This window comes from Vicia villosa, linkage group LG5 (assembly GCF_029867415.1).
Source record: "Vicia villosa cultivar HV-30 ecotype Madison, WI linkage group LG5, Vvil1.0, whole genome shotgun sequence".
NCBI classification, from domain to species: Eukaryota; Viridiplantae; Streptophyta; class Magnoliopsida; order Fabales; family Fabaceae; genus Vicia; species Vicia villosa.
Window position 1 is genome coordinate 1,181,714 of NC_081184.1, and position 13,181 is coordinate 1,194,894.

The 13,181-nt window shown below is 36.4% G+C and overlaps 1 protein-coding gene across 1 annotated transcript; it reads right to left on the bottom strand.

Annotated features, from left to right (window-relative positions):
* Positions 1–1,134: 1,134 nt before the first annotated feature.
* LOC131606089 (uncharacterized) lies at positions 1,135–3,209 on the bottom strand. Its single transcript, XM_058878370.1, has 5 exons — positions 2,791–3,209; positions 2,212–2,429; positions 1,993–2,121; positions 1,700–1,831; positions 1,135–1,498 (listed from the first exon to the last, which is right to left on the bottom strand). Exons 1-5 carry the CDS (start codon positions 3,077–3,079, stop codon positions 1,385–1,387), a joined length of 882 nt encoding a protein of 293 aa, XP_058734353.1. The 5' UTR covers positions 3,080–3,209; the 3' UTR covers positions 1,135–1,384.
* Between the last annotated feature and the right edge of the window lie 9,972 nt (positions 3,210–13,181).

A 13,181-nucleotide genomic window follows, 5' to 3' on the forward strand; every position in this document is an offset into this window, starting at 1 on the left:
TTTTTTAAGTAAATTTTTCTGAAAAGTTATGTAATTTTGACAATATTGTAATTTTTTATTATGTACATTGATGTTATTGGATGTAAAAATTAATATTTTATTTTATAAAAATAATTATTAAATAACTTTTGCTATTTTAAATTTTAATAAAAATTGTCTTTAAAAAATCACTTTTTTAAAAATTAAAACAAATAGAAGCATAACTTATAAAATATGATAATTGTACAATATATTTTCAATGTTTGAATTTGAGTTAAGAAATATGAAGATGTGATAATAATTATACATTTTAATCTATTTTGTTCTCTTGACTTTTAAAAGACAATTTAATCTCTTAATTCTTCAAACAGTGTCATATATGTCTCTTACATCTCATATTTACTAACAATGTCTATTTATGCACGTGTGACATCCTACTTCTCAAAATTGTCATCATCTTTTTTCTGGTTTGTGTTCTTTCTAATTTATTCGCAGCTTAGAACCCTGAATTGATTTAGGGCCTAAAGCTCCATATATATCATCCCCATATCTCAAATCTAAAAATTCTTATATTGAATCAAAGGAAACAATGAGTTATGAATGTTGTTCATCCATAAATAAAGAGAAGAATTCTGGAAGTTTTGATTCAAAAGTGTACTCAAGCTCTAGTTTGTGATAGAGAACTGATTGTCATTATAGAGACAATGGTGTGCTTCACATGGAAATTATAGTTAGCAACTATGGAAAGAAATTATGGAGATGTCACCACTTTAAGGTAATCTTGTATCCATACTTTAAGTCATTCTTGCTACTAAAAACTTTTGGGTAACAAATGTGTTTATTGATGTACACAGGGCTCTACCCAAGTTAGGTGTGGGTTTTTTTGAGTGGTTCTATAAAGAAATGGAAGGTGAGAATTATCATTTTAAGATGATGCAGTAAAAGAGGTTGGAACTATTAATAAAAAGAAAATGAGGAACATGTTCATAATCTTGAAAAATAATGAGACATAATTGAGGCACAAAAGCAAGAATTTTTAGCGTTTGAAGTGATTTTGAAGAACAATATGAAATTAAAGAAAATTTGGAAGACATTGTTTTTCTTATTTGGTTATGTTTAAGTTGTTAGAAATTTTACCTTGCAACATATGAAAGATTACTTTTGATTTTTGGTTGATTTGTTTTTGTAATTGTAACATTTGTAGCAATTGCAATGTTACAGTTGAAGCAAATGAATGAAAAGTTGTAATGTTATCTTTGTTAGTTTATACCAGTTGAATTTTAACTACCTATAAAATAATGCAAACAATGCAAACGGATGATGATGAGAAGTCTATCAGATACATAATATATATACTCTTTGGAAGCTGGTAACCTAGTGACAGATGAGACTTCAACTTCAACTTTTATACAACTTTCAATTCTCTTAGCCATTGAGTATGTAGAGGACATGGATCCTGCTTGCCTTGGGAGGTAGCTTTCTCAGAAAGAGAATAAAACCAACCATTCCTCCATTTGAACTGCAAACACAGCCAACATAACAAAATAAGTGTTTTCAATACGAGATTGCGGAAAATAACGGTTTGTTCAAATTCTGCTACACAACAATGGTATAGCGCTGTCATAGCTGCTATAGCATTTCTTTTAACAAAAATGCTATATATTTTATCTATGTCTGCTACTGTTTGGCATTGCAAATATGATAAATATTTCATCTGTACCTCCTTCACTGCTGTGGGAAAATGAGCAACAGCTCGGGAATACGCGCACAATCTGTCTTCCATGGCTTCTTCAAATGTTAACCCCTTTTCACTTGCTGCTGCTGATGCTAGCTCTGTTATCAGGCTACATAACTGGAAGCGTAAATATCGGTTAGTTCGGTTCTGATTGTGTTTGAATCACCAACTCTCCGAATAACTACATGCTTTTAATCTTTTTGTCTTTCAACAAAGCAAATGATGGTTGGCAGGATAAGCAGTATTGATTTTGAGATAACGAGAATAACAAAGCTTACCTCAGAGCGGAATTCCTTTTCCACGATACCAACAGAAACCCCTCCGTGACGTGCTCCAACGAGCATGACAGAACAAATCCATATGAGCTTTTCTAACATCTGCTTCTGAAATGCTTCCTTCTCCAGAACCTGGATTTCACGACAGATCGACACATTATATCATTAAAATATGTTTATATTGAAGAAACCGAAACAAGAAAACCTTGCAAATGGCAATACCTTGCAAGAGAGGCCTCCAGCTACTAATCTTTCAGAAACAGCCGAAGACCACTTGCCATAAGCAGCCGTCAATCCTTCAGGATTGGTATCCGTCTTACCATCAATAGGAGACTCTCCAAGTTTCGACACTGCAAAATACGCCAACACTTGATTCCCTTCCTTCAAACCTTTACTCTCTAGCCACGGTTCCAACATTCCATTCTGGAAAAACACCAAATCTGCCACACCAATCAACAATAACAATACTTACGGATCTAAAGACATGCTTGGATTAACTTATTTGAACTTATCTACTAACATAATCACTAGTATAACCTTACGAGAACAACTTGACACATATCTATAAACTATTTTCATCTTATAACTTGTATGAAAGCGAAAACAGTTGGATAGAAAAATAGCTTATACAAGCTATTTCATAAATAAGCAAGTTTCAAATTCCAAACAGGCCCATAGTTAGTTGATAAGCACTTATATGATAAGCAATTATGTTATAAACCTTAGATTAAGCTGATTATCAAAACAAGCCTAAACAAAATCAGCATTTAAGTAAATGTAACTAGTTGGAAAGAAAGATACCGTTCCATCTGGAAAGAGGAGTGGTTTGAAGAACAGAATCAAGATCATCATTCCTAGTACAAACCAAAATAGGACCTTCAAAATCAAGAGGAATCGAATCTCCACGTTTGACAAGAACGTCTTGGCCTTCTCCCATGTCTTGTAAAGCCTTTCCAACTCTTCCGCCGCCGACAATGACGGCGGGGACTACTTTAGTGGTGGTGACGGTGGAAACCATGGCGGAGACTTTGAATCTGAAAGAGGGAAGCGTGGGGGTGAGAGTGGAAAAGCTAGAGATAGAGAGAGACATTGGTGATGATTGGTGTTGTTAGCAGATAACAACAATGGGACGAGGAAGACATGTTCTCTCTTTTTGTTGGGTTTGTTTGTATTACGGTTACACTGTCACTTGCATCGTGTGACATTTACGCCACTCGTTTTCAGTTTTCTTATGGGGAGGGTTTTATCTTATATTCACCGTTCTTTCCTCCACGTTTTCATTTCTATGCGACAAATAATACTTTCAATATTATTTATAGAAAAATTGTCCGGGAAATGTAAATGGATATTTATGGAGATATGATATTTGTGTCTGTTTTGTTGAATAAATATGATATTCATATATGTTTCGTACTTTTATTAGTGGTGATGAAGATATTAATGATGTAAATAATGGACATGAAATTTCATATGTTGAAGTTGATGTTGATAATGACGATGATGAGGAATTAGTTAGAGTAGAGTGGTCAAATAGTCAAGTAAATGTTGATGATAGATTGATGAGTATTAGTTCTATTACTTTCGATGAAATTCTTACTATGGAATTTGGTATTGTTAATAAAGCTTGTGAATTTTATTATAGGTATGATAAATGTAAATGTTTTTTCATTAAGAAAAGTGATGTTAGGAGAAGAGGGCCAGAAGATAGTAAAATAACCATAATTAGGAAGTTTGTATGCAACAAACATGGTTTAGGAAAGAAGAAACATTTATGTAGGGTAGATAGGAAAATAGATCATCAACGTTTGACTGGTATTAAATATGCAGCTAGGCTTCACGGGCACTACAAAGCCAAAGAGGATAGATATGTAGTGTCAGCTTTTGAGGAGGCTCGTAATCATGAATTAACCCCGTCTAGGTTCGTGCACTTACTGTAACGCCTCATACTGCTTTGAGGATTACCGACTTATCCCACAAATCAACGCGAGTCTTTTCAGCATGTTTTGTCCTCACTCACACATTTATGGAAAACTTCCTAGAAGGTCAACCATCCAAATATTACTCCAGCTCAAGCACATTTGACTATGCAGTTCTTATTTGTTAGGCTATAGAAAAAAGATGTATTTTGTTGATATACGTATTACTAATCAATTCTTATAAGTCTTATTTCAACCATGTAGTCACATACCTGCACAATCTCATGATCCTTCTCATTCTGTCAATAGACATCATATGAGTCGTCGTGCAATTTTGAAATTGATATGCATGTTATTTATAATTTGTTTTACTTTCCAATCAGTAGTATGGTATTTTTAATTCAAATTTGGTATTTACTACTGTGGCGGGTTATATTTCTCGAGGAAATATTGCTTCATGATTCTTTTGGTGAACTAAGTCCAAATTGTCTTGATAATATAGTCCCAAACTTCTACATAGTTTAACCAAGGTGCCTCCCACAACAGCGACGAAGATCGTAAGTATTTTTTCCCTTATTCTATTTTTAATTTATTGAAATTATCTATTACTGTGACACTAATACATTTAAATGACTGGCCATAGAAAATTACACCCAATACATACAATATACACATCGTCTCCTCATTTTCTTTTATCAATTCTCTACTCTATTCACCATCTCCTTTTCTCATTATCATCACTACAACCACTCTCATTTGTTCATTGTACTTATGGTAATTACTCTCTAAATTCACTTTATTTTCATTAGTAACATATTTTTCATTCAATTAATAAATTAGCGGTTATATTTTCTTGATGAGTGTGGATGAACCTGATACTCGTGGATTTGCCACACTTGCACTAGACAGCAGCGGTACTCTGACAGTAAATTAGCGGAAGAGTTTTCTTATAATAGATGGAGATAAATACTAAATAGAGTTATTATTGTTATTTTACTCCCTGTATTGTGGCAATATATCATATTTGTACAAGAGCATGCGTTGTAGCAACAAGTTAAGTTGAATATATTTTTTGTACAGAAAAATTAGTAACCACAAATGTTTTTGCAATTTTTTTGTAATTGATGTAGGATGTCTTTTATACTTTTTAAAAAGGAAAGACGTAAAATATAGTGTAACAATTTTGATCAAAAAACAAAGAAATTTTCTTAAGATTCGATCTCCTTAGGGATGTGATGGGGAAAAATATTTTCCTATGACGGAGATCGGGAACGAGGAAAAATTGAGGCGGGGCGGGGACCGGGGAAGCATCCTCTAAATATTTCCCTGCCTCATTGACTTCCCTAATTCACAGGTCCACTAGCAGAGGCCCCGTTTAAAGACAGGATAAAGTTTTATATGAACTAACCCAACACAAAAATTATTAGGACCTAGCCGGATTCGAACCTGATACCTTGAGAGAAGCACACTCCCAAGACCTAAGCCTTCAACATTAGGCCAACATTAAAGGTAAAATAAATGAAATAGATAAAATTAAACTAATAAATAGTAGTAAACAAATTAAATATCAACGAATAATAAATTAATGTAGTATATCTTACTAATAAAAAATAAATAAGAATTAAAATATATGAATGCAGTTCGGTTCAATTTAGATCAATTTTGAAAAGTTAATCTAAAATTTGATCTGATATGAACGATTTTTATAAAAGAGAATTCAAACACATTAAAATTATTTGATTTTTTTGCGTTTTTTCAGTTTATTTGAACTAATTTGTAGTTTTTATTTAAATCAGTTTGGATTTGACCACTCTCAAGTCCTAAGCCTTCAACATTATTAGGCTAACCCTTAAAGGTTAAACAAATGAAATAGATAAAATTAAACTAATAAATAGTAGTAAAACAAATTAAATATCAATGGAAAATAAATTGATGTAGTATATCTTACTGTGAGATATTGGATCGAGTTCTAGTATGGTCGAAGGGTAGCTTCTTGGTTCGACAATTCGACAAGGTTAAGCATGACGTCGAAGGTTGCTCACATGCTGGTGTCGAAGTGTGCATGCTGTAGTCGAAGATGGGTCGAGCATGCAGGTGTCGAAGATGCTAGGGTTGTTAGCATGTTAAATTAGGTTTTAGTGTTTAAACCTTAATTTGTTAAGTTAGCTTGTTATTAAGTTGGCTTGTGTAATGGGTCTTGCTGAAAAAGCCCATTTGTTAGTATGTTAGGTTTTATTATAAATAGCATACTAGTCTCTCATTATTGTCAAGCTGCAAATCCTAATTTAGGGTGAGAGAGGTTATTTGTTATTCTTGTAAACTTGTAATCTTGTTTTAAGAGAAAGTAAAAGAATAGCAGTTATAACCAATTCTTGTGTTCTTCTTCTCCTCTATAATTCCCTATTATACTTTGTTATTGGTATCGTTTTTCACAACAAATTGGTGCGGTGAGCGTGGAGAAGATGCCTTCAACAAAGTATGAGATTGAAAAATTCACCGGAGTGGGTGATTTTGGTCTGTGGAGCTTGAAGATGAAAGCCCTACTGGTTCAGCAGGATTGTTTGGAAGCGTTGAAGGGGGAGGTAGCCATGAATGCAAAATTGACGGCAGCGGAGAAGACAAATATGATCGAGAAAGCACACAGCGCAATTTTGTTGAGCCTTGGTGATAAGGTTCTCAGACAGGTATCAAAGGAGACGACGGCATCAGGGTTATGGGTGTAACTTGAAAGTTTGTATATGACCAAATCGCTGGTAAATCGACTCTACCTGAAGCAAGCTTTGTATTCATTCAAGATGGTTGAAGACAAAGTGTTGGCTGAGCAGTTGGATATGTTCAACAAGCTGATTCTTGATCTTGAAAATATTGATGTGAAGATCGATGATGAAGATCAAGCGCTGTTACTATTGTGCGCTTTGCCTCGATCACATGCTCACTTCAAAGAAACTCTCTTGTATGGAAGGGAGTCCCTGACGTTTGAAGAAGTTCAATCAGCCTTGTATTCTAAGGACTTAAATGAGCGAAAGGAGCATAAACCTTCGACGGTTGGTGAAGGTTTGGCCATTAAAGGAAAATTCTTGCGAAAGAATGGTAAGTTCGACAAGAAGGGCAAAAGCCAGTCGAAGTCTTACAGTGGCGAAGCATCTGGCATTCGATGCTATCATTGTAAGAAGGAGGGTCACACAAGAAAAGTGTGCCCTGAACGCCTGAAAGATCATGGAAGTAAGGATAATGGCAATGCAGCCATTGTTCAAGATGATTTCGAATCATCTGATGTTCTTGTGGTTTCAAGCAGTGACTCGAGAAGAGAGTGGATTATGGATTTAGGTTGCACTTGGCACATGACTCCAAACAAAGACTTGTTCGAGGAATTATGTGATCAAGATGGTGGATCAGTATTGCTGGGAAACAACAAGGCTTGCAAAATTGCAGGTATTGGATCTGTTAGATTCAAGCTCCATGACGAGTCAATAAGGTTGTTGACTGAAGTCAAGTATGTTCCTGATTTGAAGAGAAATTTGCTTTCTCTTGGTGAATTCGACAAGAAAGGATATGTTTTCCAAGGAGAGAAAAGTATCCTAAGAGTCATGAAGGGTTCGAAGGAAGTCTTGAGAGGCGTGAAGAAACAAGGCTTGTACACCCTTGAGGCTTAAGTTGTAAGTGGTTCGACAAATGTTGCATCCACGAAACCGTTGTCGAAGACAGAAATATGGCACATGAGATTGGGCCATGTCAGTGAAAGGGGTCTGGTCGAATTAGGGAAACAAAATCTGCTTGGTGGAGACAAAGTCGAAAAGCTGAAGTTTTGTGAACCCTGTGTATTTGGAAAATCTTGCAGAGTGAAGTTCAACAAAGGCAAACAAAGAACACATGGATCCCTTGATTACATCCATGCTGATCTTTGGGGGCCTGCAAGGTGTGCATCACATTCTAGGGCAAGGTATTTCTTATCTATAGTAGATGATTATTCCAGAAAATTATGGGTATTCATCCAGAAGACTAAGGATGAAACTTTTGAGAATTTCAAAAGTTGGAAGACTCTGGTTGAAAATCATACTGGCAGAAAGGTCAAGAGGTTGAGAACCGACAATGGCTTTGAATTTTGCAATGAGGCATTCGACAGCTTTTGTGCTGCCTCTGGTATTGCAAGGCATAGAACTACTGCAGGTACTCCACAACAAAATGGTTTGGCTGAAAGGTTTAATCGAACTATTTTGGAAAGAGTCAGATGCATGTTAACTAGTGCAGGGTTAAAGAAGGTGTTCTGGGCTGAGGTTGTTTCGACAACAACATATCTGATAAACAGATGTCCTTCGACAACGTTAGATATGAAGACACCTGAAGAAGTTTGGTCGGGACATCCACCAGATCTCGACAAACTGAGAGTATTTGGCTGCGTAGCCTATGCTCACATTAGGCAAGACAAGGTCGAACCTAGAGCTCTAAAATGCATGTTCATAGGATACCCTGAAGGAGTCAAAGCTTATAGGCTATGGTGCCTAGAGCTAGGTCACAGGAGGTGTATCACTAGTCAAGATGTAGTTTTCAATGAAGCTGAAATGGCTTTTAAGAAAACTGATGATGTTGGTTGAAGTACAGAAACATCTGACGAAGAGCTGGAACAGGTAGAGATTCCTGTTAAGGTGGAGCATGTTGATGCTGAATTGCATATTCTAGATGAAGTCGAAGAAGAAGCAGAAAATACTGAGGATGAGGAAACTGTCGATGACTACCTATTGTCGAGAGATAGGTCGAGAAGAGTTATCAAGGCACCTCAGAGACTTGGGTATGCAGATCTTATAGCTTATGCCTTAATCTCTGCAAGTGATGTTCTAGACGAATAACCTAGGGATTACAGGGAAGTTATGAGGAGTCGAAATAAGACTGAATGGCTGAAGGCCATGGATGATGAGATGAAATCTCTTCATGATAATCAAACTTGGGAACTGATCAAGAAACCTGCTGGGGCAAGGTTAGTCAGCTGTAAATGGATTTTCAAAGTTAAGGAAGGAATTGAAGGAGTGACGTCGAAAAGATACAAGGCAAGGTTAGTTGCAAGGGGTTTCACTCAGAAAGAAGGTGTCGACTTCAATGATGTGTTTTCTCCTGTTGTGAAGCATAGGTCCATTCGAATGTTGCTTGCCATGTTGGCACAGTTCGACCTTGAACTGGAACAAATGGATGTGAAGACTGCGTTCTTGTATGGTGATCTAGATGAAACGATCCTGATGAGGCAACCTGAAGGGTATGTCGAAAAGGGGAAGGAAGATTATGTGTGCAAGCTAAAAAGATCTTTATATGGGCTGAAACAATCTCCTCGACAGTGGAATAGGAGATTCGACAAGTTCATGGCACGCATAAGTTTCATTAGAAGTCAGTTCGACCACTGTGTTTACTTCAGATTTCGACCTGGTAATTCATTTGTTATTTTGTTGCTTTATGTGGATGATATTCTCATTGCAAGCAACAATGTTGAAGATGTGATGAGGGTGAAGGCTGAACTCAATAAGGAGTTCGATATGAAGGATCTGGGAGCTGCTTCCAGAATTCTTGGAATTGACATTCGAAGAGATAGAAAGAAGTCGAAGTTATGCCTATCTCAAGAGGCATATCTACGGAAGATTCTTGAAAAGTTTGGTATGTCGAATTCGAAGCCAGTTGTGACTCCAACAAACCCTCAATTCAAGCTGAGTATTGATCAGTGTCCCAGTACTGATGTCGAAAGAGCCTATATGAATAACATCCCATATGCTAATATAGTTGGTTCTTTGATGTATGTTATGGTCTGTACTAGACCCGATATAGCATATGCAGTAAGTCTTGTAAGCAGGTACATGGCGAATCCTGGAAAGGCTCACTGGCAAGCATTGAAGTGGATTTTAAGGTACATAAATGGGTCTCTGAACAGAGTCCTAATTTATGGTGGAGCCTTAGGTGAAGATAGTAAAGCAGTCATCGAAGGATATGTCGACTCTGATTATGCAGGTTGTATGGATTCCAAAAAATCTATTTCTGGATATGTGTTCACTATGTTTGGCACAACAATTAGTTGGAAAGCCACACTTCAAAAAGTTGTTGCTTTATCAACCACTGAAGCAGAGTATATTGCCATAACTGAAGCTGCGAAAGAAGCATTGTGGCTTGAAGGTTTTGCGAAGGAGCTGAAACTTCAAGGTCGAGGTATCACTGTTAAATGTGATAGTCAGAGTGCAACACACCTGTCGAAAAAGTCAGCCTATCATGAGCGAACTAAGCACATTGATGTGAGGCTGCATTTCGTCAGAGGAGTAATCGAGCGTGGAGAAGTCCAAGTGCTGAAGGTTTCAGCTGAAGACAATGCTGCTGATATGATCACCAAGACATTGCCGAGTTGCAAGTTTTTCCACTGTATGCAGTTGATAAAGCTGCATGAAGAAAGCTAGTTTGTTCCCTTGACGTTGTAGAGTTAGGTCCAAGGTGGAGATTTGTGAGATATTGGATCGAACTCTAGTATGGTCGAAGGGTAGCTTCTTGGTTCGACAATTCGACAAGGTTAAGCATGACGTCGAAGGTTGCTCACATGCTGGTGTCGAAGTGTGCATGCTGTAGTCGAAGATGGGTCGAGCATGCAGGTGTCGAAGATGCTAGGGTTGTTAGCATGTTAAATTAGGTTTTAGTGTTTAAACCTTAATTTGTTAAGTTAGCTTGTTATTAAGTTGGCTTGTGTAATGGGTCTTGTTGAAAAAGCCCATTAGTTAGTATGTTAGGTTTTAATATAAATAGCATACTAGTCTCTCATTATTGTCAAGCTGCAAATCCTAATTTAGGGTGAGAGAGGTTATTTGTTATTCTTGTAAACTTGTAATCTTGTTTTAAGAGAAAGTAAAAGAATAGCAGTTATAACCAATTCTTGTGTTCTTCTTCTCCTCTATAATTCCCTATTATACTTTGTTATTGGTATCGTTTTTCACAACACTTACTAATAAAAAATAAATAAGAACTAAAATATATGAATGCGGTTCGGTTCAGTTTAGATTGATTTTGAAAAATTAATCTAAAATCTGATCTGATATGAACGATTTTTATAAAAGAGAATTCAAACACATTAAAACTATTTGATTATTTGTTTTTGCGATTTTTCAGTTTATTTGAACTAATTTGTAGTTTTTTTTTTTAAAATCAGTTTGGATTTGACCACTCACAGAAGGAAGTGTCTATGAAGAAAGATGTTGCTGTAAGTTTCTTGACTGACCCAAATAAGAAAATATTAACACTTAGACTCATATATGTTCTGATGTATAAGTAAATGGGAGGGAAATATATGTGTGGAATTGACTGAGATTTCCCCATTCGTGGAACTAAAGTTTGAAGGTTTTACTATGGGATAGACAATCCTCAAAACCGCTTCAAGTAAAATGATCAGACATGAGAAATCATATTTTGACAATCAACATGTTTTTATATCATTTACATTTGACACTTTTGACCTCCTAACACGAGAGACGTTGAATCTTTTATAAAAAGACAAGAGGTTCATGCATAACAATATTTTGTCTTCTAGAATTATGATGAACGTAATTTTGAAGAAAATTGATTTTACATCCAAAAATAAAATCATAATTCTATTTTTGTGTGTTCCTTATTATTTTAATGAATTTTTTTATATTCTAAAAAATATTTAAATATTTAATTAATCTCAAAATTCAAATACTTTGGAATGTTATTTTTCTATGTGATGGAATTGTTTTGATAACTTAGCTATATAATTCATCACAATTTAAAGTGCCAAAACCTACATAAACTTGTCTCTAGAGCACTTAGATTGGATCCATATGCATACCAAATGTTAAGGACGAGACTGTGGTTCTCGATTCTCCACGCCTGTTAGAACGAAAAAGGTGGAAAAAGGAGGCAATTAACATACAAAGTATAGAATTATGTTAATTTTCTGTATATTATTAGTAACTATCAAGTATAATCAAATTAAATATATTTCAAATCAATTTCTTATTTGTTTGCATTATTAGATACGACGATGAAGGGTCAAGAATAAAAGATACGATAATGAAGTAAATATTTGCAACATAGTGAGTTCTCAGCGATAGCGATTTGATTTAGCAAGTGGCAAGACCACAAACATTACATATGTACAAGACATGTCCTTTACAAAAATAAAAAAGAAATTTCTTTGGCCACCTCCCAACCTGATTTCGGAAGTTCATTTCTGAAATGCAAGAAAAAGGCGTTTTCGGAAGTTCATCTCCGAAAACGCCTTTTTTTTGAAAAAAATTGTCTTGTTTCGGAAGTTCATTTCCGAAAACAGCATTTCGGAAATGAACTTCCGAAATAATGCGCGTTTTGCAGATTAAGCAAACCAGCCCCCCTCCCCCTAATCATTTACCCTAATCATCATCAAACACTTCCAAAGGAGAAATCTCTGCAAAAAATCTGCAAAAGCAAGTGTGAAGTAGCCAAACTCTTCTTCCAAACTCAACCAAACTCATCATCAAACACTAATTGGTAAGTTTATCATTGTTTTTTCAAGTTTTAGATCTATTTGATTAAACTATATTAGGGTGTTTAGAAACTGAAAAAATCACATTAAGATAGGTTAGTACTGATATTAGGATGTTTAGTAGGCATAAAAATGGTTTTGGTTTAGGTTTATGGGGTCTGCCATTGGAGGTTGGATTGAAGCTCTGCGCAGGGGTATTTCGGAAGTTCATTTCCGAAAACACCTCCATCCCAGTTTTCGGAAATGAACTTCCGAACTGTATCAGAAGTGCATTTTTTTTTGTTTTTTTATTTTGTCTCGCATATTAATCGATTTCGATTGTTTACAGGAACATGTCAGACCAGCCAGCACGCATCAGACAGGGGAGAGAGTCCCAGACTGCGTCGGCTAGACGCGAGCGGGCGGCGGCGCAGCTGGCGTCGACCCAGGGACGGGGGCAGGGACGGGGACGCCGTGTGCGAGTTCCCGTGGACGTGGGAGAGGGTACATCTGCTTCGGGATCTAGGAGTCGGCTGGCTCAAGTATCTTCTTGCCGCCAGCGAGAGGAGGAGGAGGAGGAGGAGGAGGTGCAAGTGCCATACCACGAGCCGGAGGGTGTACCGGATGTTGACCCTCCAGCCGGGGAGGAGGATGGCTATCCGGGAGGGCCCTTTGACACTTCCGTGCTGATTCACTACCACGATCACGTCGCTCGGCGGATCTGGGAGGGAGAGGTATTTTTTTAATTTAACCGTTTATTTGTCACCATTTTTTATAATCTAACAGTTTATTTGTCGCTTATT